This window comes from Balaenoptera musculus, chromosome 4 (assembly GCF_009873245.2).
Source record: "Balaenoptera musculus isolate JJ_BM4_2016_0621 chromosome 4, mBalMus1.pri.v3, whole genome shotgun sequence".
Classification (NCBI taxonomy): domain Eukaryota; kingdom Metazoa; phylum Chordata; class Mammalia; order Artiodactyla; family Balaenopteridae; genus Balaenoptera; species Balaenoptera musculus.
The window spans coordinates 40,386,304-40,412,357 of record NC_045788.1 but is presented as its reverse complement, the minus strand read 5'-3'; the positions used below and the strand labels follow the sequence as shown (position 1 = coordinate 40,412,357).

General features: G+C 37.7%; 1 protein-coding gene across 1 annotated transcript in view; it reads right to left on the bottom strand.

Annotated features, from left to right (window-relative positions):
* PPM1L (protein phosphatase, Mg2+/Mn2+ dependent 1L) overlaps nt 1-26,054 on the bottom strand; it is a 328,056-nt gene that overhangs the window by 99,761 nt on the left and 202,241 nt on the right. The window contains exon 2 of the mRNA XM_036850381.1: nt 5,741-5,915. Within this exon, the coding sequence (XP_036706276.1) occupies nt 5,741-5,915 (175 nt within the window). The remainder of the gene's footprint in view (nt 1-5,740; nt 5,916-26,054) is intronic.

Genomic DNA, 26,054 nt, shown 5'->3' with positions numbered 1-26,054 from the left:
ATGGATTTGCTCTTTGCTCTTATATCTTGCTGCTCTGTCTGCTCTAAGTATCATCCCCTTCCCTCACCTTCTAATTCTAATTCTAAACCCACGTTTTCTAAAGTCTGTTCCCTAGAGTCACAAGAAATGCAGACAAATGTATATATTCATTGCAGCATTACTCATAGTAGCAAAAACAAAACCAAAAACCATAATTGTCCAACATAAGAAATGTTTAGTGAGTAGTACTTTCAAGGAACAGGTACTATGCAGCCATTAAAATTACCTTCACATGAAGAGGTTTTAATAAAATGAAGTGCTTAGCTAATAATGTTAAGAGAAAAAAGCAGGATATAAAACTGCAAGACATGAAAAAATGCTCAAAATCTCAAATCTCAAAAATGATTAGAGTGAGGGAAATATACCCAAAATGTTTACAATGGTAGGATTACAGATAATTATTAGTCTCTTATTATACCCTTCTACTTATTTCTATTTATTTCTGCAATAAAAGTGTGACACTCAAATTCAGAAAAAGAATTTTTAAAAAGAAAATGTCACATTGGAAAATATAACCTAACTGGTCAGAACTATATAAAATAATAATATATAAATCCTAGGTGAGAATCTATAGCCTCTGTGACATGGTATGGTTGCATGTGGCTTTAGCTTTCTTCTCATTTTTTGCTGGATTTCAAGTATGTCAGGTTGCTGGAGAGTTGAATTCTGAATGAGTAAAGCATTAAGATATATATGTATTTAAAGGGGGCGAGAGGATACTGAGAGAGAAAGAGAAAGGAGGGAGAAAAGGTCGTGAGCCAATGCTTTTAGACAAGCATCTAGGGGTTTTTTTTCATTAACTGCTTTTAGAAGTTTAGAAGCCACAGATGGTGGTAACTGTCATTAAGTCACTCAGGCTGATTTATCAGTGGATGAGCATTAAAGACAAATTAACCTCTCAAGAGACCAGGATATTGTCTAATTAACAATTAACTACTTCCTAAAACTCAGGAGAGCTGAATTAAGAATGCAAGGAAGTAAAACTGGGAAAGCATGGAAAGAAGCTAAGCAGTTTAAAGCAAATGAGTGGCTTAGTGTTAAGATGTTTGTATCTGAAGGTATTAGATATTATTACCAATTTTCTGTCCTGATTCCTTTGTATCATGATGAAATTTTTTTCTGTTAGATAGTAATAACTTCTGATAATTTTCTCTTTTTTGGAATAAAATCACTCATATGTTCATATATGGGTAGTGGAGGAGAAGGCAGTGTTTTGATTTCACAACTCACAGTGACATTCATGTGTCACCTCATGCAGGAATGACCAAGGGCAAACGGAGCCTGGAGCGGGTGATTTAAAGGTAGTTGTTGCCTGACTTCTCAGGGCTTCTGAAGATATTTTTAAGAATTTGCCTCTGTCTCCCCAAACACTGCATGTCAAGAAAAAACTCGGGGCTTCCCTGGTGGCGCAGTGGTTGAGAGTCTGCCTGCCAATGCGGGGGACACGGGTTCGAGCCCTGGTCTGGGAGGATCCCACATGCCGCGGAGCAACTAGGCCCGTGAGCCACAACTACTGAGCCTGCGCGTCTGGAGCCTGTGCTCCGCAACGAGAGGCCGAGATAACGAGAGGCCGAGATAACGAGAGGCCCGCGCACCGCGATGAAGAGGGGCCCCCACTTGCCGCAACTAGAGAAAGCCCTCGCGCAGAAACGAAGACCCAACACAGCCAAAAATAAATAAATAAATAAGTAAATAAACCCAAAAGTTAAAAAAAAAAAGACTCCTTCTTTAAAAAAAAAAGAAAAACTCAACTAGCACTTTAAACTGGTCTCAGTGGTAGACAAGATCCAAATCTGTTCTCATTCAGCACTAGTGGCATTTGCAATATGAAGGACTAAGGACTTCCTCAAATATAATATATTTTACTATCATAATAACCCTGTGAGATTTTATTAGCCCAACTTTATACATGAAGAAACAGAGGCTCTAGGCATTAATCATACCAGTATTAAGCTAGAGGAAAGGCTGGGAATTTAGATCCTCTCTCAATCCTGTAGTTATTTCCACTATTTCATGCTGTAGAGTTTATTGATAGATTAATTCCATGGCAAAGTATTTGTTCCGAAGGGTCACGTACAAATGTACCTCTGCAGATTAGATTAATCATTGCTCAACAACAGCGCAGGTGAGTGGAAAATTATTCCTGAGGAAGGAAAAGTTGAGTGGTGGGAGGTTGCAGCTGATGTTGATTCCCATCTTGGCGTCCCCTTGGGACCCTTCATCACATGGACTGCATCTCTCTTCTCCTCACAAACCCATGTTCATTGTTTGTCCCTCAGGGTTTAGGCAAATGCCTCCCCTAAAGAATTCCATTGAAAACTTGAGCCACTTTCATTATTCCTTTACGCCACATCCCCTCAGCTTAACTTAAATAGCTTGTGCATATTACAGAGCATACTTATTTCAAAATCCTCAGGAATTTTTCTTCAGAAGTCATATATCTATGTTTCAGCGCCCACCTAGACTTCATTAAGGAAGGTCTCTGTTTTCCTTTTCTATACTCATACCCCTTTCTTCCAACTGCCTAGCATATTGCTATGCATTCAACAAATGACTACTGAGTGAATGAGAACCTGCATTAATATGGTGAAAGCCCAGCTTGATTAGCAATGAGGAGGTTGGAGTCCCAGCTCTACAACTAAGTAACTGTGTTACTTCAGGCAAATCTGTGGGTCTCAGTTTTCTCATTATAAAATGGTTATGGGTAATCCTAATATTTATATGGAACCATAAAAGATCCAGAATTGCCAAAGCAATCCTGAGGGAAAGAAAAACAAAGGAGGAGGCATAACCCTCCCAGATTTCAGACAATACTACAAAGCTACAATAATCAAAACACTGTGGTATTGGCACAAAAAGAGACATATGGATCAATGGAACAGAATAGAGAACCCAGAAATAAACCCACACACCTATGGTCAATTAATCTTTGACAAAGGAGGCAAGAATATACAATGGGGAAAAGACGGTCTCTTCAGCAAGTGGTATTGGGGAAGTTGGACAGCCACATGTAAATCAATGAAGTTAGAACACTCCCTCACACCCTACACAAAAAATAAATTCAAAATGGCTTAAAAACTTAAACATAAGACATGACACCATAAAACTCCTAGGAGAGAGCATAGGCAAAATATTCTCTGACATAAATCATACCAACGTTTCCTTAGGTCAGTCTCCCAAGGCAATAGAAGTAAAAGCAAAAATAAACAAATGGAACCTAATCAAACTTATAAGCTTTTGCACAGTAAAGGAAACCATAAACAAAATGAAAAGACAACCTACGGACTGGAAGAAAATATTTGCAAATGATGCAACCAATAAGGGCTTAATTTCCAAACTATACAAACAGCTCACACAATTCAATAACAACAAAAACAACCCAATCGAAAAATGGGCAGAAGACCTAAATAGAGGTTTCTCCAAAGAAGACATACAGATGGCTAACAGGCACATGAAAAGATGCTCATCATCACTAATTATTAGAGAAATGTAAATCAAAACTAGAGTGAGGTATCACCACCTCACACCGGTAAGAATGGCTATCATTAAAAAATCTACAAATAATAAATGCTGGAGAGGGTGTGAAGAAAAAGGAACCCTCCTACAGTGTTGGTAGGAATGTAAATTGGTGCAGCCACTGTGGAAAACAGTATGGAAGTTCCTCAAAAAACTAAAAATAGAGTTGTCATATGATCCAGCAAGCCCACTCCTGGGCATATACCCAGACAAAACTATAATTTGAAAAGATACAAGCACCCCTACATTCATAGCAGCACTATTTACAATAGCCAAGACATGGAAACAACCTAAATGTCCACTGACAGATGAATGGATAAAGAAGATGTGGTACATATATACAATGGAATACTACTCAGCCACAAAAAAGAACGAAATAATGCCATTTGCAGCAACATAGATGGACCTAGAGATTATCATACTAAGTGAAGTAAGTCAGAAAGAGAAAGACAAATACCATATGATATCACTTATATGTGGAATCTAAACTATAACACAAATGAACATATCTATGAAACAGAAACAGACTCACAGACATAGAGAACAGACTTGTGGTTGCCAAGGGGGAAGTGGGGTGGGGGAGGGAAGGAGTGGGAGTTTGGGATTAGCAGATGCAAACTATTATACATAGGATGGATAAACAACAGGGTCCTACTGTATAGCACTGGGAACTATATTCAATATCCTGTGATAAACCACAATGGAAAAGAATATGAAAAAGAATATATATATATATATAACTGAATCACTTTGCTGTACAGCAGATATTAACACAACATTGTAAATCAACTATACTTCAATAAAATTTAAAAAGTGATTATGGGGTCAGGAAGTAGATGGACTATTTGACTTCTGTGATCTCTGAGATGCTATGAAAATTTAAATATTATTTTGATTGGGCTGATCATAGCCTTACTTTACTCCACTGGGGATGAGTGAGGAGATGAATGAGAATTCCAAAGAGAAGATTGTTAAACACAAGACAAATACAGAGACCAAATAAATAAATATCCAACAGGCAGAAGAGAGCCATTGTGTCTGGAAAACATAATAAAGCAAAGGAGAATCAGAGAGAGTAGAGATGTCCTGGGTGAGGCTAGAAATGGGTATCTATCGTGTGGATGTAAAGAGGTTAAAAGGTTGAATGAAAATGTGGACAGCTTAATAACTAGAAAAACTGCATCAGTGGTTAGGCATGTGCAGCATTTTTTTAAAAATCTGCTCTTCTGTTTGCTATTCAAGCTTGAAATCAAGTGTTAAGAATGTCAGCATTGAGACTGTTTAGATCATGTGAAAGAAAATAAGATGTAAAATAACAACTTCCTTGTAGAAATAAAAACAGAAGCTCCTGGTATTAAAAAGGAAATTAATACTACCAATGTTTGACCATTAGAAATCTATTTTCCCATACTTTTTTCTCCATTTCTGGGGGGAGGGGGGCAGGGGTGGTATGACAATTTTAATCAAGATATTTTTCCTGAATAAGTTTAATTTTATTAAAGATTTTAATAATTCCAAGTAATACTGTACTGGTTTCATTAAAATTAGGTTTTAGCCGACAAACCATGTAATAGATAAAATGGTGCTGTAAGGAGGTCTATCCAGGCCTTCATTAATAAGCTCCTTCGGATAATATGAACTTATGGAAGGCAGTGAACCGACGTGTCCAGTGTGGTGTTAGGGGCTAGGATTCATCTGAGGAGCTTAAGGAAAAGAAAGTCAAGTTCAGCTTGAAACTTCAGGGAAAAAATGGTACCTCTTTATAAAAGAAGATCTCTGAAATTAAAAAATAACACTTGAAGCAACTAACGGTTCTTGGATTATTGGATGTAAAAGTTTTCAGCTGGTATCCAAAATTGAAGTGACACTTTAAACGATTAAATCAACAGGAGCACATGGTTGATCAAAGGGCAGAACAATTCCATTTAAAAAAGAGCCAAAATTTTAAAGGGATTTGATATTTAAGAGCCATTTTTAGAAATCTCCTGATGAAATCTTTGATTCTAAAACTGCAGAGAAGAAACTCACTGTTAATCCATGTTATAGAACTTTGAATCCAGTCTGCCCTTCATCTTCTATCAAAGAAAAGGACCTAATTTAACCAAAATCTAAAAAGAAATTTTTTCAGGGAAAAAACATTGTGTGTGTGTGTGTGTGTGTGTGTGTCTATTAAAGACCAACATACCTGCTTCATCATAGGATACAGTCAATTTTTCTAGCATTTCTCGGTCAATTGATAGAATCTGCTGTTCGAGGATGGTCTGGTAAGACAATACACTATTTTCTTTGTCTTTCTCATAGTCTTGAAGATGCTGTTTAAGGGCCTCTGGGAGTCGAGATTTTACATATTCAGCTGCCGTCTGCAGATAAAACAAGTAGAGAACCCCATTAGTATTTCTCATCTTAGGCTTTTCACTTCCCCTCAGGTGCTGTAGTGAGAACTCAAAGTACTGTGGAACCAGCCCTTTAGACAATCACATCCTTGTCACTGTTGTCATTTTTAGACTCCACTGTACCAAGTAAGGCTGATCTTCAAATACACAGAATTACAGACCTCTAAGAGTTTTCTATCAGGTTTAAAGGTACAAAAGATGATGGATTGGCATTCATGGAGTTGAACTCAGAGTTTCAGCTATTCCACTGAACCCAGAGGGCCCTGTGATAGTGATTTTACTGGATATAAATCTGACTCGCCCTAATCTAGAATGCATAAGCTAGTAACTCATCTCAGCAGTAAGCCCTCCTATGCTGTGGCATCCAAACCTCTGCTTTGCTTTGTTGTTCTCTGCTCATTAATGCTTATGCAGGAACTCTTGTGAAGTAAATAAAAAGGAAAGCCCTCTGCTAGGGCTGATAACGGAATCATAGGAGAAACAGAAAACGAAGAGACCTAAAACAAAGATGCCTCAACCTGAAAAGAACTGTTCACCACTTAAATATCTTGGCCTCTATATATATTATTCTTAACTTTTTTTCCCCTGCTTCTACATTATCTGCAGAGTTTACTCCCACGTAGTAACATCTGAAATTACACACAGTGACTTTCAACCAGGTAAGCAAGCTTCCCTTGGAAGTAGGAAGGAAGACATCTGTACTTTGAAAAAGACCTTCCCCAAGATTCTGATACATTCTTCTGGTGGACTGGGGCCACAGCACACTCTTTTCCCTTCCAGTTAAGAATCACAGTTAGGGCTTCCCTGGTGGCGCAGTGGTTGAGAATCCGCCTGCCAATGCAGGGGACGCGGGTTCGAGCCCTGGTCTGGGAAGATCCCACATGCCACGGAGCGGCTGGGCCCGTGAGCCACAATTGCTGAGCCTGCGCGTCTGGAGCCTGTGCTCCGCAACAAGAGAGGCCGCGACAGTGAGAGGCCCGCGCACCGCGATGAAGAGTGGCCCCCGCTTGCCACAACTGGAGAAAGCCCTCGCACAGAAACGAAGACCCAACACAGCCATAAATAAAAAATTAAAAAAAAAAAAAAAGAATCACAGTTAAAGTTAAATAGAACTTTAAGGGAGAAATTAAGTAATACGGCAGCATGTATGACTCAGGAGAATTGAAATTCTTAAAACATATCTCTTGAGAATGCCAAGAGTTTTGGCATCTTCTTACACTGCGGTCCTCCATCATATGTATAGGGTCTAAAGTTGATAAATAAATGAAGGCATACATCTATTGTTTAAAGTTATACTCACAATCAGTAGAAAACTAAAATAAAAGAAACTGTTAAACAGGATTGTCTCTGGGGTATGGGCCCAGAATAAGGTGAAGACACATCTACATAGTTTAATATTTTTTTAAAATTCCTGTAATTAAAAAAAATTATCTTTAAAATATGTTCTTTTGGTAAAGAACCTTCATAGTTTTCCTTCTAAATGTTAGCACAGTTTAGGATGAAAAGAAACTTGCCAGAACAATGACAACTGACTTCTCAGGAAAAACTCACTGGGAAGTGGTGGAAAAAGTTATATTTCAGTCTTCAGAGTAGCCAAATATAGCACACAACACTTCATTTCCAGATTTATATTTGGATCCCCTAAGTTGGTTGCTGATGAAATTACAACTTTAAAATATCACCAGTATATCAACAGTGAAATAACACTGTTCATTTTCTCTGCCAGCCAGCTAGTGCAGAACAAATAAAATTATTCCATAGAATGTAAATGGACTCAGCACATTAGCACAACATATTTAATTCTAGAGTTTAACAACAATTTTCTCCTGACAATGGAAAATGAAGAGACATACTGCAGAATAACTATTTTAAAATTCACACTACCTTGCTATTCAGTGTAACACGTGTCTTTAATTTTTTTCCTTGGAAATATCTATGCAGTACAGGAAATAATTCCATAATGCACGTTTAACAAATATTGGTGTATTCAGTATAACTGAAAGCATACCACACATTTCCTTCCTATTGTGTTCACTGATTTACTCTTTTAATTCAAATCATGGTGGAGGTCTTGGAACCGGGCCTATATTTTTTACTACAGTGGAGTTAAATTTTGGCATTTCATTTCTAAAACAGTATAACCTCATGTATAGTCAGCCCTCTGTATCTGCGGGTTCCACATCTGTGGATTCAACCAGCTGCAGACAGAAAATATTTGGAAAGAAACCCTGCCCCACCAGCCCAGGTAGGTGCCCTCAGCCAGAACCAGAGCTTCTCCAACGTGGCCCTCAGCCTTGCCCATCCCATCGCGCACCCTTGGCAGGCACCGGCATCCCCCCAAAGCGGCTCCCGCCCCAGGGGTCAGCCCTGCACACCAGAACACCTGCAACAGTTGTAGCCAGTCCTTACAGCCAGCTGCACTGGGGGCCAGCCCCGCACACCAGTGTGGCCTCAGTAAGAGGACCATTTTCTTACACCATATACAAAAATAAACTCAAAATGGATTAAAGACTTTAAGGCCTGAAACCATAAAACTCCTAGAAGAAAACACAGTCAGTATGCTCTTTGACACTGATCTTAGCAATATTTTTTTTGGTTCTGTCCCCTCAGGCAAAGGAAACAAAAGCAAAAATAAACAAATGGAACTACATGAAACTAGAAAGCTTTTGCACAGCAAAGGAAACCATCAACAAAACAAAAAGGCAACCTAATGAACAGGAGAAGCTATTTGCAAATGGTGTATCTGATAAGGGGTTATTATCCAAAGTATATAAAGAAGTCATACAATTAAATTTTAAAAATCCATTTAAAAAATGGGCAGAGAACCTGAATAGACATTTCTCCAAAGAAGACATACAGATGGCCAACAGACACATGAAAAGATGCTCAACGTCATTAATTATCAGGGAAATGCAAATCAAAATCACAATGAGCTATCACCTCACACCTGTCAGAATGGCTGTCATCAAAAAGACCACAAATAACAAGTGTTGGTAAGGATGTGGAGAAAAGGGAACCCTTGTGCACTGTTGGTGGGAATGTAAATTGGTTCTGCCACTATGGAAAACAGTATGAAGGTTCCTCAAAAAATTAAAAATAGAACTACCAAACGATCTAGCAATTCCACTTCTGACTATTTACCCAAGGGAAAAAAACCCACTAATTCAAAAAGATATATATACCCCTATGTTCACTGTAGCACTATTTACTATAGCCAAGATATGGAAGCAACCTAAAAGTCCAGTAATAGATGAATGGATAAAAGAAGATATGGTATATCTTCAAAGGTATATATTCAAAGGAATATAACTCATCTATAAAAAAGAATGAAATCTTGCCATTTGCAACAAAATGGTATTATGCTAAGTGAAATAAATTAGGCAGAGAAAGACAAACACTATGTGATCTCATTTATATGTGGAATCTAAAAAACAAACGAACAAACCAAAGAACACAGAAACAGACTTATGGATATAGAGAACAAACTGGTGGTTGCCAGAGGAGAGGGAGTGGGAGGTTGGGTGAAATAGGTGAAGGAGATTAAGAGGTGCGAACTTCAAGTTATAAAATAAATAAATCATGGAGATGTAATACACAGCATAAGGAGTATATAGGCATCCCTTATTTTATTGTGCTTCAATTTATTGCTTTTGTTTTTGTTTGTTTGTTTTTAAGAATTGAAGGTTTGTGGCAACCCCACATTGTAAGATAATGGTTAGCATTTTTTAGTAATAAAGTATTTTTTTTCAGAAAGTCTTCATTTTAAGCCATGAAATTGTTTCTGCAAATCTTTTTTTTTTAACTTTTTATTTCATATTGGAGTATAGTTGATTAACAATATTGTGTTAGTTTCAGGTGTACAGCAAAGTGATTCAGTTATACATATACATGTATCTATTCTTTTTCAAATTGTTTTCTCATTTAGGTTCTTACATAATATTGAGCAGAGTTCCCTGTGCTATACAGTAGGTCCTTGCTATAAACCCTGTAAAAGGACTCAATGGATGAAAAAGATAAAAGAAGCATCATTTGGTTAGCTATTTTAAATATAGCAGTGTGTACATGTCAATGGCAAACTCCCTAACTATCTTACTCAGTGGACTCAGCGGATGAAAAAAAATAAAGTATTTTTAAATTGAGTTACATTACAGACATAATGCTATTGCACACTTAATAGACTATAATGTAAAAATAACTTTTACACGCAATCGGAAACCAAAAAATTCGTGACTCACTTTATTGCAATATTTGCTTTATTGCGGCGGTCTGGAACCAAACCCACAATATCTCGGAGGTATGATTGTAGTCGATAATACTGTAATAATTTTGTATGGTGACAGATGGTTACTGGACTTACTGTAGTGATCATTTTGTAACGTATTTGATTGTCAAATAACTATGTTGTACACCTGAAACTAACATAATACTGTACGTCAACTATACTTCAATCCTTTTAAATTCCAAAAAAATACCAGAGTTCCCAAAAGCAAAAAGTGAATTTGTCATGCCAGCAACTATTTACATAGCATTTACATTGTATTTAACAACTATTTACATAGCATTTACATTGTATTAGGTATTATAAATGATCTAGAGATGATTTAAAGTATATGCATAGGTTATATGTAAATATTACACCATTTAATATGCAACTTGAGCGACTCATATTTTGGTATCCAAGAGGGTCCTGGAACCAATCCTCTGTGGATACTGAGGGACTACTGTATAGAGGTCTTTCCTCTGGGAAAGATTTTTAAGAGGAATAGAAAGAAACAACTCTAGCAAAATACTAGCTTCTATCAAGATATTTCAAGAAATCACCTTTATACTGAGGTGATTCTCTAAATGTATTCAAATGTCAGTCAAAACCTTATGTTCAAGCATAAACCTATGCCAAAAAACAGGATGTCATACAAATACCTTATGATCTCACTTACATGTGGAAAATAAAAACAAAACCAAAACACAAAAACCAAACTCATAGATACAGAGAATAGACTGGTGGGTGCCAGAGGTGAGCAAAATGGGTGAAAGTGGTTAAAAGATATCAAACTTCCACTTATAAAAAAAATAATAAGTCCTGGGGATATAATGTACAGCATGGTGACTACAGTTAATAAGGCTGTATTGCTTAGTTGAAAGTTATAAGAGAACAGATTTTAAATGTTTTCATCACAGGAAAAAAATGCATAACTATGTGTGGTTAACTAGACCTTACTGTGGTGATCATTTTGCAACATATACAAATATTGAATCATTATGCTGTACACCTGAAACTAATATGTCAATGATATCTCAATAAAAAACAGGCTGTCATATTATTAACTGAGATTGGAATTATTGCACAAGTGATAGATAATACAAATAGCAATTTAAATTTTAAAACTTCACTAGAATTCTAAAAATGAAGTGAAAAACAAAATTAAAATATAGGATTACTTATCTATTCTTTAATCAATGATAAGTGCTACTAGAAGTTTAAGTCCTAAATTGCATATTCTTATAACCTAACTATTCCAGAAACAGTACTTTGTTACCATTTTCAGTGTCTTGTCTTGTGCGGTACTTTATACTTTTCTGAGCAATTTATGCTGTTATCATTCTGTATCTTCAAAATAACTTTGAGTGAAAGTAGGCAAATTATGGATTTGGCCAATCCTTCACATCCTTCAAAGTAGGCTCAAATGCTATAAACTCTGTTAGTGAACCCACCTAATAGCAACCAACAGTCTTTCAAGTATTTATAGAGGTACAGGTATTTTAGCTCCCCAGTCTGGCTGATGTAAGACTGTATCTTAAACATCTTGTGTTCTCCCAGCACCCAGTTCAGTAGTTTCTACCATAGAAGCTTAATATCTTCACTGTATCCAAGAATCAGGGACTTTGAGATAGCTTTTAGAGAAAACCTTTGGACAGTTCATAATTCTTTGCCTGCAATCAGAACTTCCTTTCATGATTCTAGAAACAGCATACAAATCTGGTTTTCTACTGGCAAATGGAACTACACCTGGTCTTCAATCATTATTGGAGCCATTATTTTAGGAAGTAAACGGCTGAAACCCAAATCATCATTCACATGCCAACATGGTAAATTATGTACTTCATATACAAAGCTGTATATGAAGCTTTATTTAATGATTTCCTCTCCATAATTGTTTGATCTTTTCCATTCTTGCCTTTATTTCTTCATTTGGCAATGAACTCAGTTCTGCTAGGGACTCTCTGAGCAGTCATGCAGAATGCCTCAGAATTGTGTCCGAGTGAAGGGTTGCCTTGAGGGGTGTCAACTCCTCCTGGGCATTCAGGTTTTGCTTGTCTGAACTGCTGAGTAGGTTCCCAAACATACCCCAGGTGGTGGCAGAGAAGCCTCAGGACAGAAAGGGGAAGACACAGGTTCGTCAGTTCTTCCGGTTACACCTGGGAAGATGGTGAACAGCTAGAATAAAAAGATAAGCTAAAAGCTTGAGGTAGGGCACAAAAGGTGCCCAAAGCACCTTCTTACAGAATGTGCATACATTCATATTACCCATGCCAACTGCAGTCTGGAAGACAGAAAAGGGCTAGAGTATAAACCCTGTAAAAGGACTCAATGGATGAAAAAGATAAAAGAAGCAGAACGATTGAGGATCTAAATTCTGGGAACCTAGTGGATAGAATGCTGACCTACTAGGTCATTATGCTAAAACGCTATTTACTATAACAGTTGAATGTTCTTTAAGAAATAACCAATGTATATGAAAGAGTTTGATGGGGGACAGGGAGGGAGAGTGCAAAAAAAAAAAAGTGCATTTCAAAAGCTGCTAAACGCTTCACAGTTCATCTTAAAAAGAAAACCTGTCAGCCAGCCAATTCTAATTTATTGAGCGTCTGCTGAGTGAAGCACATTAGATTTGACACTGTTGGGAGAACAGACCTCTGCCATCAACCTGCAGTTTTAACATGCAAACAGCACACACAGGTGAAACACTGGAAAAACACATTTTACAAACCAATACAAAAACAGACATGAATCTTGAGGTGAATTTTGTTTAACATAAGAGCTACTGTGAGTGCTGAGCGGCCTCTAGGGAGATAAATTAAAGAGGGCACAAGAAAAAGAATCAGGACATCATTTCGGCAGAGTTTAAGGATCAGTTTCGAGGTAAGAAGTTCTTGCTGGAGGAAAGAAAAGCAATCTAGAAAGTAGTGAATGTGAGTTCACGGGGAGAAATCATAAAAGAAGGTGATGAAACTAGGAGTCTGAGAGAGCTGGCAGGTGGAGAAGTTTTAACTCCCTGTTAAACCAGGGAGCTTTGATTTGTAGCAGTAACAGGAAACAACTGAAACATCAAAAAGAGTGAATAAATTATCAAATCTTGTCTGAGTAAGAATGTGCTTGGAGTTGAGCTTAAAATGCACTGAAAGAGAAAAAGATTAAAGCAGGGAAACAAGTAAAAAGTCTGAAGGAAAGGAAAATGGCCCTCTACACTGTGATTGGAATATAAATCAGACACTTTGGGGACAGCAAATGAAAAAAAGTAACAAAAACGTAAAGTAATTTACTTTTAACCTAGTAATTGTCTTTCCAGGAATTTATTTTAAGAAAAAGTTAAAGATGAGCATAAAGACTTGTGTAGCAAACATGTTTATCAAAGTATTATTCAAGATAATGAAAGTTTGTCTACAAATTGGTTGATTACATCATGGGATAGCCAAGAAATGGAATACAATGCAGCTATTAAAAATCATGTCATGAAAGAATACTAATAATGTAGGAAAACGTTCATAATGAAGAGCAGATTACAAAGCAGTTTGTTTACGACACACATGAGGGGGAAATGGTTGAATTATGTTAATATGCATCATTAGCTATCTCAGACTAGTAAGAGTTTGGGTGATATTTTTTCTCTATGCGGTTTTCTTCATTTTCCAAATTTTCTAAAATAAAAAAAATAGAAAAATGATTGACCACTTTCTATGTGCCAAGCACTGTGCTGAATGCTTCACATGTGTTCGCTTATTTCACCCTCACGAAAACACTTATTGGTTTTCACAGATGAGGAAACAGACTCAGAGAGGTTAAGTAATTTATCCTTGGTTACGCAGTGAGTCGTGGATTGGAGCAGGAATCACCAAATGCTTTTGAACCAGAAAAGAAAAAAATTTTTGTATTTTAAAAAGAAGGCAATGCCTACAGTGGTCCCTTCTTTTGTAGGGTAAAGCAGCCCCAGACTAGGACAAAGCCGTTGAGAAGAGAATAAAAGAGCACATGAGCAAAGCTTGGTGACAGATGGAAAAGCAAAACCCATAAAATGGCTTCAGTGTTGCAAAACTGGAAGCTAAAGATGATGGAGATGCTATTGAAAACAACGGGGAAACAGAGTACAGTGAAACAAATTAAATTTACTTTGAACACTTAACTGTAAGCCTGAAAACCATCCACCTCTCTGTATTTTATGGAATAGCCACCACCCCTTAAAAAAAGAAAAACCTCTAGGAGGAAAAAGTATTATTTTATAGAACTCCAAAGAAAAATATCATACTAACGATTTTGGTTACAAGTTCCAGGGAGGCAAAAGCTATTTCCAAGAAAAGATATTAAATGATATTAAATTAAATTCTAATAGAGCCTCCATTAGAGAAAGATCAGGAGTAAATTAGAACTATGTTCAAAACACTTTTAGTATTTTTCTCTAGGACTTTGCAAAGGGTAAGTTACTATTCATTTTAACTTTAATAGATTTAAAATAAAAATAGGTTTCTGATGTCCTTCACTATGAAAACATGCCTTACAATTTTTATTTAGTACTGCATATTTCATAGTTGTGGGAGGATATTTTGTCCCCTTCTTTTCAATCAAATGTTCTATTTTATTACCAAGTCTAAGACCTAGTATACAGTATACAATTTTATATTTTAAAAAATTAGGTATGGTATCCAAAGGAAAGAAAGCTTCCCCTACACTCAATAAATTCTTACTTAGAAGATATTTTTAAAATCAAGGAATGGATTTTATCATTAAGTTTGTAATGAGTTGTTATAAATGTTGATCCTGATGTAAAGACCCAATTTCAAAGCAAATTTGAAAAACCAACAGATGAGATTCTAAGATTACAAACCTGGAAAATTCATCTTAAGAAGAAATATCACTTTTGCCTCAAGGATGGTACAGGCTGTGCTTTGCCAAGATAAGAAGTTTCAGGATTTTAATATCTTTCCAATTATCTGATTTTATAAATTACCCTTCCCCCTTCATTTTACTTAATGTGCACACACACACACACACACACACACACACACACACAGTAATTTGGCAGAGAGACATCCCCAAGCTCCACTGAAATGAATGGGACGAATAACTGATGGCAGAGCCTTTCAGTTTATATTTACACAATATATGCCTGGCTTGGAACACACAGTGCTGCTGCTTCTGATATGAGTGTCGATTATGAATGGACACAGGCTTCTAAGACTGGATCAAAAGGAGACTAAAGCAAAGGGGCTGATCCTGGGACCCATGCTAAGGCTAAAGTTAACATTGATGCCACACACAATAAGGTGCTATATCTGGCTCCGAGGGCATCTGATCAGCGACCCTCTGAGGAGAAGCAGATTTTGACACTGAGGAAGACACACAAGGGAGGTTAGGTGGGAAATCAATTCTGCAAATGCTGAGTAGAAAAGAGCTGAATTTTAGGAAACAGTACCTCAGGGATGATCGCTAGGTATTCAGGAGATAAAAGAGAGATCATAAAAGAGATCATTCAAAATTCGTGCCACAGGACGACAGAAGAGAGAAGGGAGTAATATTTTTATTGCAGACAAGGTTGCCCTGCCCTTGAAGGGAGGTGAATGCACGTGTGCTGAGTTGACAGTAGCCAGCATGGAAGGCATGTGAATTTACTTAGGTCCACCTTGGCATCCATCTTTCTTAGGGTAACATATCATTAACTTCTGACAACGGCTCTTTGGCTCCAGGCACTTCAAAACAAAGTCAGAGTGAGCGCCCTTGCCCACCAGCAAGAGGGCAGAGGCAAGGGAGTTGTTCTTTTCTCTCGCCTACCAAGAGTGTCATTTCTTTCCATTTTTAGTCTTTGCCACTTCTAACCTGGAGGGGTTATTTAAATAAGAAAAACCTCTTAGAGAGGACCATTTTGCACTCCTGAATTCATAATTCTGCCTCAAGAAGGCAAATTTGATTCCTTCAAGACACACGGCATCAGGAAAAAGTCTCAGACTTAAACCTGAAGTGTGTCAATGCTATCCTATGCTTATTATGGAGATTTGAGATTGCTCTGGAGAACCAAAGCTGTGGACGTGCAAATGCTGGTCAGTTGTGTGGCAAAATGACCACCACAGAGGGCATAACACTCAGCATGCTAGGGACTCAGAGCCATATAACCTAACCTACTTAATATGGAGAGTGAAGTTTTCATTTAGCTTAAACACTAAGATGACGACTGCTAAGTTATAGGTTCAGGACAATTCCTCCGGGATTCCTCAAGGGACAAAACTTTAATAACTCTATCAGTCATCTGATCCATATGTAATCTGAGGCATATTCACATGGTAGCACCAAGCATGCTCTAGCATGAAAATATAATTAAAACTCCACTTCTTGACTGATGACTTCCCTGACAGCAGATGGAGGCTTTATATATATATCTCTCTCACAGTACGGCGGTATCAAATACTGTTTAGCCATGTGGTCCATTTTCCTAATCTTATTATCTTGGTGAAATCTACATTCAAACTCTAAGGGATTAAAAATTTATCTTTTTACAGTCTAAAGAAAAGTTGAGGTTATTTCGCTACTACTACTACTAAAGTGATGATTAATAAATTCTTTGGTCCTCAGTTGGTCCAGGAAGATCCCACATGCCACGGAGCAACTAAGCCCGTGTGCCACAACTACTGAGCCTGTGCTCTAGAACCCGCGAGCCACAACTACTGAGCGTGTGTGCCACAACTACTGAGCCCGCGAGCCACAACTACTGAGCCCATGTGCCACAACTACTGAGCCCGTGTGCCACAAGTACTGAAGCCCGTGCGCCTAGAGCCCGTGCTCCGCAACAAGAGAAGCCACTGCAACGAGAAGCCCACGCACCACAATGAAGAGTAGCCCCCGCTCGCGGCAACTAGAGAAAGCCCACGCACAGCAATGAAGACCCAACACAGCCATAAATTAATTAATTACTTAATTAATTAATTTTTAAAAAAAGAAGAAGTGCCTTCAAAACCAGTATGAGATTTAGGCTCCTTGTATGTGCAGTGGGGGGCTGGAAAAGGGTTCATCTTTCTGTCCAGGAATCTGGTCTAACAGAGAACCCGAAAAGGATCCCTGCCCCCAAATCATTTTACCTTTTGGCTTTGAGCCCTAAAATTCTAACATTACAGCTTGCAATCGCTGGTTTATGCCAGTTCTTCCCCTTCTCAAAAGGCAAATATTTTAAGGAAGAGTAATACACCAAGAAATGGTCAGTCTTAGTGTGGACATGTTGATCAGATTTTTACACACAGGGAGGGGGAATGAGAAGCAGGAAAGCACCCAGAGAAATCCCTGGGAATAAGGTGTAAAGTTGGCAAGTAAAGGTCAGGAAAGACAAATGTTGTCTACTCTGAAATTTAACCCTGTATAGAGGAAAACACAAAAATCTGTACTGCCTGAAAGTTTTATTTAGTCTTCACCACCACTGGCTCTACCCGCAAGACCAACCATCAAAACTATTTTGAGGTTAACCTGAGAAGGAAAACGTAATTTGTTGCATTTCACACATAGGTCAATAAAGAATGCATTCGGTAGCCATCTACTGTACATTGTTTTTCTTTTTTTTCACGTACTAAATTTATATTTTACCCCTTTCCAGACAGGATATGAGGCAACTGATCATAACACGGTACTTTCTATGTTAATTAATTTATAACATTGAAACTAAAGATGGAGTAACTTTAATATATTCTAAATATTACATCTTAAGGAGCCTTCACAGTGCCTTTTATGTTAAAGGTGCACAATATATGTTTCTTATATAAATGAATGAATGAAGTCAAACAACAAGACCAATCTCAGTGGCACATTGTTTTAAAACTACTCCTGTATGGATAGGAGTCATCGCTTATGTTGCAAACGTATCTTCCAGAACAAAAGCTATTGTTGCCTCACCAGAGCTGCCACAGCACTGCCCTTCATCAGACCTCTACTACAGCTCTCTACCACTTAATTCTTAGTGTCTCTATCTAGTCATCTATTTGCCTCCTCACTAATTTATGAGCAACTAGCAGGTAGGACAAAAGTTTTTTCACATACGACGGTTTCCCTAATATCTAGCCCAGTGCAGGCATGCTGGAAGAAAATGATGGGGAGGGGGTGCTTTAAAACTAGGCTTAAAACCCTGTGAGTGATAATTCTATATAGCCACAAACATAAAAGAGAAAAGGACCAGGCCCCCCTGGGATTCTTTCTATCACTCTGACATTTGCCATAAGGCATATAGATGTCATACTATTTTATATTTCTTGGGCACCAAATCTTGTTTAATACCACAGAAACAGGACGGCTGGTTTAGGCAGAGCCAGAGTTTGTTTTATCTCAAACCAAGAAAGTGTTTCTTGTAATTTATGTATAATTTCGAACCTAAATGAAAATCTGATGAGAGCAATGGATCCTCTTCCCAGAAACACACACAAAGTATCTAGTGTCCCATTTTAGGAACCCAGGTATGAAGTCCATGAACCGGCTCACCCTGAAGTCTTATTAGATCCAAGCATGAAGAGGGCACTAGGTACAGGGCTGTAGTTTTTCCTACAAAATGATGTGGTTAGACTTGATCAGTATTTCTCAAGGGTGGTACTCCAACCAACTGCTTCCAAAGCACCTGGGAGTGGGGAGGGGTGTCTTAAAAATGCAGAATATGGGTCCTGCTCCGTAGTTAGTAAATCACAATTTTTCAGGTAGGACCCTAGAATCTGCTTGTTAAACTTGTGCTACATTTCAACAAGCTCACTGAAGGGTGAAACCCACGGTCTCTACCCCTTAGAGTTCTGATTTTATAACATCTAGGCACATGTGTTCTTACAAAGCTAGACAACAAATTCTGATGTACATCCAGAGTTGTACCAGACTCTCCACAATAACAGCCCTCTGCATCCCCCAGGACTCAGTTTGGCAAATAAACATGTTTAATTCTTGTAACAACCTTGACTGTGTGCAGCGACATTCCCACACAGCCTGTCTACCCTCAGTGCCATGGGCATTTTTTACGGCATCAAATTGCCAATCTGCTCAGCCTCTGAAAGGGTGAGCCCTCCCTAAAGCAACCTAACTGACCTTGAGTACTTCTGATACCAGGAGGACCTGGAACCCTTTTCCAACAGCTTGTGGGCAATCAAGCAAATCTCAGCAAGCTGTGTGAAATAGGCCACAGGATGACCTGTAGCAAAGCACCTTGAAAACACAGTGATTTCCTCTTGACCAAGCCCGGACATGATCAGAGCACTAAGCTGACCTCTGCCGGGGATGGCCAATGGAATTGTGAAGCCTGGATAAGAGAAGCAAAATGCAGCAGAGAGGAAAGCAAATCAGCATTCCCAGCAGTGTTGCATAACTTTGCATACAGAGTTTGAAAGGGTATCTTATTTTAGCAAGAAAAAAATGGGATACCTAATTGTGTGAAAAAGCTATAATTTCAGCAGTGAATGCACCTGCTTGTGTAAATATAAAACGACACATTTTAAAATCTGAATGGGCAAATAGTTCAGAGAAAAATATACCCTTTCCCAAGTCCTGCTTCACCTCCAAAAGACGACAGCAGTATGAGCAGGCATGCAGTCATGGGCTAGAACTAATCCTTTCAATTAATACTTGAGTGTCTACTATGTGTCAGGCACTGTGCTAGCCACAAGGAATAAATGGTGGGCACAAGTCAACATGTCTCTGCCCTCATGGGCCATTAAGCCCAGACCCACCGTGAGAATCCTTCTCAATACAGTATTCCAGGCAGCAACCAATCAACCAAAGTTAGCGTAGGAGATGAAACCTGTTCATGAGCCTTGGTCTAAATCCAGGGTGGCCAACTACTGTAAAAACACCTGTTTTTGTGAATAAAGTTTTATTTGAACATGACCCCACCCAATTGTTCATATATTGTCTATGGTTGCTTCTGAACTTCAACGGAAGCATTGAGCAATGAGATAGAGTCTGTATGGTACACAAAGCCTAAAATATTTACCGTATGGCTCCTTACAGAAAAAGTTTACCAAACCCTGGTATAGATGAATTGCCAAACTAAAGCAAAATTAGCAGACGTGTGTGTGTGTGTGTGTGTGTGTGTGTGTGTATACAATTGACGTTGTTTAGCTTGCATTTATTATTTGCCCTCAAGTATTGAGCACTATGTTGGGTTTCAGGTGTACTAAAATCAGTTGTACAGAGTTGTCACCTTGAAAGAGCTCACAATCTAGCTACAGAAATGACTAAACAGATAATCACAAAACAATTTGATCAGTTCTAAAACATAAATACATACAATTCGCTATGTAAACCCAACAAAGTGATTGAAAACTCTAACACCCCAGAGAGATTTCTTAAGCATTCTATTGCTTTCCACTTGACCACACAACCTAAAAAGTCAGGGAGAGTCTTGGACATTGCAGTCCTGTGGCAATCCTCAGAAGAAATGAGTGGATAAAAATGTAGCCAGACAATATAAAGACTGGCTGCTTGAACTTGATGTAACGTTAAAAATGAAAAGGTCACTAGGCATTCTAAAAACAACGGGCAACTGGTGATGCCCCATAAAAAAACTAACTTTAGCAACTTTGGATTCTCCAAACTGTCGTTTGTCAGGAACCACATGATCAAGAGAAAATGAATAAGGTTCCAAAGAGACATGTAAAGTTTGAATTAGGATTCACAGTAGACTGGCAGGGACATAATAAATTCATAATTATAGTAACCCACAGCTGCTTCAACCTTAGAAAATAATGAATTGCTTAGTGAGGGCTGCTGTCTCTGAAATGGCAAGAAAAGCCATCTGCTATGGAACAGTGTCCTGTCTTTAGGTCCTATATCCAGACAGTCGATATCCAAGGGAGACCCACCTCGAGATTTACTGTTGCAACAAGCAATTTCCAAATGTCATAAATCAGTATGGAAATTGTTACACAAGAAAAAATATAAACTTTGCCGTTCGCAATACTCAATTATTAGTTTCCTTTTATTCCCCAAGGTAGTACCTGTGATTCTTCTCCAAAACATATTGATCTGAATGCCCTAGGATAAAGAAGTCATTAAATAAGTCAACATGACTTATGACACCCACTCAACAAACCAAGCTTTCTTTTCTAACACAAATCATATGTCCACATTCAGGCAATTAAATAGTGAAGGTTAACAGAATGTTAGAAGACAGGTGGCTGGCCATTTTTGCTTTGGATAGCTATTTATAAATTGAGTTGCCAGCTCTGAAATCATTCTTTCGAGAGATGTATGAAACAAAATTTTATATATAACACATTTTAACTTAACACTTTAATGGTACCCTTCCAAAGAACTAGATAAATTCTCAGGGCCCTTTTTTGGTTCTTCAGTTAAAGAGAAAATTAAATTTGGATATATATGTGTGTGTCCTATGTAATTTTTCAAATGAAAGTTCTATAAATGATAGCTCAATTCCGTAATACCTCATTTAACAAGTGCCATCAGGGAATGAAGAGTTCCACATAAATGAATGTCCCATTTAACTCAACTTTACTACTCTAAATGATGAAAAATTATTTTAACCTCTTTTGATGGAAATGTTTCTAAATTGAAACACATACTTCTGCAGTTTTTCAAAGAGAATGCATGGAAGAAAATTCAGCATTTGGGGGTTGATTTAAGGCCATTTTTGGAACATGGAGGGAGGGTTGTAACGTACATGTCTCCTGCATATGAAGTTGATTCCCACACCAAATCACCCTGGTTACTGTAAGAAGCTCTGGGTTCTCCTTCCATAGGCAGATAATGCTACTTCTAAGTGGCTACTTTAGGCACAATTATCTACCCTAAAGACTTGGAAAATGTTTAACTTTCTTATTGGAGAAAGGTGCGTGGGCTTTGTGATGTTTCCCCTTAGTACTTTTTTGTTAACCTCCTGGTCCATTATAGTGCTCCAGATAGCTGAAATGGAGAAATAAGGTCTATCCATCAGATAAGTGGAATATAAAAAGTCAGCAATGTGAATATTGAATGCATATCTATACTTTTTATTAGAAATCATAAAGAACTTCCCTCTAGATTCATATACTCCAAGAAAACCCATCAAAACGGCATGAGTAAAACTGGTATCTTTTTTTATATAAATTTATTTTATCATCTATTTATTTATTTAGGCTGCGTTGGGTCTTCACTGCCGTGCGGGGGCATTCTCTATTTGCAGCGAGCGGGGGCTACTCTTTGTTGCGGTGCACAGGCTCCTCATTGTGGTAGATTCTCTTGTTGCGAACCACGGGCTCTAGGCACATGGGCTTCAGTAGTGGTGGCTCACTGGCTCAGTAGTTGTGGCTCACAGGCTCTAGAGCACAGGCTCAGTAGTTGTGGCACACGGGCTTAGTTGCTCCGCAGCATGTGGGATCTCCCCAGACTAGGGATCGAACCCATGTCCCCTGCATTGGCAGGCGGATTCTTAACCACTGCGCCACCAGTGAAGTCCCCAAAACTGGTATCTTTATATCTGTGATGTTTATAATGCACATGGATGGGTCAACCAACCTAAGGGACTCTTACGAAAATCTAAATGGTGTTGGTATGATTTGTCTTATGAAAACTTATATAGCTTTACATTCTTACCCAAATATTCATTAATTGAGCCAAAATTGAAAATACATCTTTCATCTCTGGTTCTTTAGCATTTTGTACAATATCAGGCATTAGGTAGGCACTCAAATGCTTGGTGAATAAATGAATCAAAAGACTTCAGTGTCACAGAAACATTTTAAAAATTCAATATCCAAATTTTAGGTAATCAGTTTACTTTAAATCACTTAAATTACTAACTATATCTTTCTCCATTTTATAAGAAAAAAAATCATATGCAATCTCAGAAGTTAGAGCTGTATACACTGGATGGACCATTTGCTCTAGTACCTGTGCTACTAGTTTTCACTATTCTCTATATGAGCTAAAGCAATTAGAAAAGCAGTTAGAGTCTGGAAAGTTCCTAAAGTCATAGTTTAAATATTTTTATAAACAAGCATTATAAAACTTTCCAGTTTTATTCTATTACATACTGGAACATATAAATAATATTTAGTTCCATACATCTTATTTGCCCAATGTTTGAAAACATTATTTGTGATTGACCAACTTCTTAAAATATTAAGAAAACAAATGTACAGGAACGAAAGAACAATACCAGGGAGTTTTTCTTGACTCTTTTTCTGGAAACCAACATAAAACAGTGGAAATCTCATATTAAGGAACAGTAATCATCTTCTGTATGGTTTTAGTTAACCATGAACCTGTAGTTACCCTTTTCTTCCACCAGATGGCAACCATGAATCAAGTGAAATAACTTTCATGATACTCAAGAGGGAAACTAAAAATGTAGTGAGGGATGGTTGTCCTCGGGTAGACTAGAGGAGCAATTGCTAAAACTCAGTTATGAAAAGCGGATAGCTGCCTGTACTGGGCTGCAAAGCAACCTTAATAATTCATTCAAGTATTCATTCCTTCAACATAATTACTGAGTGTTAACAATGCTCCTAGCGTTGCGCTGAATATAGAGAGCAAAAATAAAGTCCTTGCCCTCAAAGAGCTTATGACTTCAGGAAGCAGGTGAGTGGTAAAGAGATAACTACAAATGAGTACAATAAATTCTATAAGTGAGAAGCCTTGGAAACACCACGTCACAAGAGATACATGAGCTGAATCTTGAGAGATGTAAGCAATGAGAAGAACAATGGCCTGGGTAGCAATCCAGGCAGCCAGCACAGCCCATATAAAGACAGAGGGATGAAAAAGCCTGGTATGTTTCAGGCTAAAATTGGGTGGTAAGGCTAGAATGAAGAGTGTGTATGTGTGTTTCAAGGGGGGAGGAAAAAAATGGAGGAAATGGAAGATGCAGAACTAACAGCAGGCTGGAACCATGTATGTATACTTAGAATTTTATTTCTATGATAATAAAAAATAGTGATAGCTAATACTTATTGAAATTTTTTATATGCTGAACACTAGGCTAAACACTCAAATGTAGTTTTATTTACTTCTCATTATGACACTCAAAAATATGTACTACTTTTATACACATTTTTCAGATAAGGCCAAAAATATTACTTAACTTGCTTACCTTAGTAAATGGTAGAGCTGGAATTTCAACCCCAAGTCACTATTTGATTCTATGACCAAATTATTAAATCCGTAGCTTGAAAAGAAACTTCTTGTAGAGTCTACAATACAAATAAATCCCTAAAGTGTTTTAAACAAAAGAATGGACCACCAGGTTTGTGATTTAAAACAGCAAATGGGGCAGCAGTGTAGACAATGCAATGATACAGGAAAAGTTCAGCAAGAAGGAGATCTGAGGTAGATATACGTACTAAGGTCATCATATTAAATCAGATGGAAACAGAAATTATTTTCAAACACAATTGCCTAATAAGGCCTTAAACTGTCTTTATCATGTTGAGATTAAAAATTTTTTTTTATATACAATTTCTAGGCTGCAAGGTTAACTATACTTTGGGGCCTTATAAACTAAATATTTCTCAGAGAAATTCCAAGGTATGATTGAGTCAAGTTTCAGTTGTTCTTTTCTTCAGCTTAATTGAGGTATAATAGACATATAAATTTGTAAGATATTTAAAGTGTATATCATGGTGATTTGACATACATTTACAATGTGAAAGGATTCCCCCCATCTAGTTAATTAACACATCCATCACCTCATGTTTTCCTCCTCTTTCTCATTATCCCCCTCCTCTCCTCCTCCTTCTTCTTTTGTGGGGGTGGGAACATTTAAGTTCTACTCTCTTAGCAAATTTCAACTATATAATTCAATTGTTCTTTAAGTAGGCAATAATCAGGGAAGGGATGACTTAAAATGACCTATATGATAATTTACTTTTCCAATACACTTGGTGGAAGAAGGAAGAAATGTAACATTCTTGTTGAGCTATCTCATGGATCTGTGAAGCAAATGTGATAGATGGAACTAAGTTTGAGAATGTATGAAGAAATGCAGTTATTTTCTCTATGACTTTAAAAGAACAGTTGAACCAATTTATAGATGTTACTTTAAAAAATAAATCTCCCAGCTAATTCCCAGCATTCTAAACAATGTGTTGGAGCATTGCCATTGGTCTGCCCTTAGGTTCCCACGGTGGACCGGCTCTAATAACAGTTTCTCCTACCACCCACCTACCTTCAAAACCTTTGGAAATGGCTAGGCATGCTTTCCTTGGGCAAGTCACTCTATGCCCTAGTAAACTGTGGGACAATAAAGTTTTCCATTGTTCTAGCTTCTTCTGGAAGGAGTCCCCAACAGGACTAGGAAATATGCGTTCCATGTCACACTGCAATTTGCCGCCTCTGTTGGCTATGTGCTCCTGCACACACTCCTTAACCTCTTGACCTTCAGTCTCCTCATCTGTAAGACAGGGGAGTGGGCTGAAGGGAAAATACTGGGTTGGAGGATCTTCAAAAATCCCTTTCTGTCTTAAATTTTATTCCACGAATGTTTAAGCTGTCTGTATGTTTGTATGTATTTAATATTTCCCTCTGTCACACCATCCTACTTTGGAGGTGCTAATGAGTAATTTAAGGCAGGATACAAAAAAATCTATAAAACCTATGTAAGTGTAGAGACTGAGAATTAACTATAACTTGATAGACTAATCACAGAGAAAAAAATAATAGTTCACAAGTTGCTTATATCTGTTTTGCAAACTTTCTGTTTTGCAGGTATCATGCTAAGTAGTAATCTCTCAAAGTTAAATTGCATAAGCCTAATGAACAGAAGGCATACTGATTATCCAGATGGTTAAAAATATGCTTATATTTTCATGTATCACTGGAACAGAAGTTTCTCCAAAACCTCTATGTTAACTTCAGTGACTTAGCAGCCATCAGTTGGCAGTGTGAAGCCATTA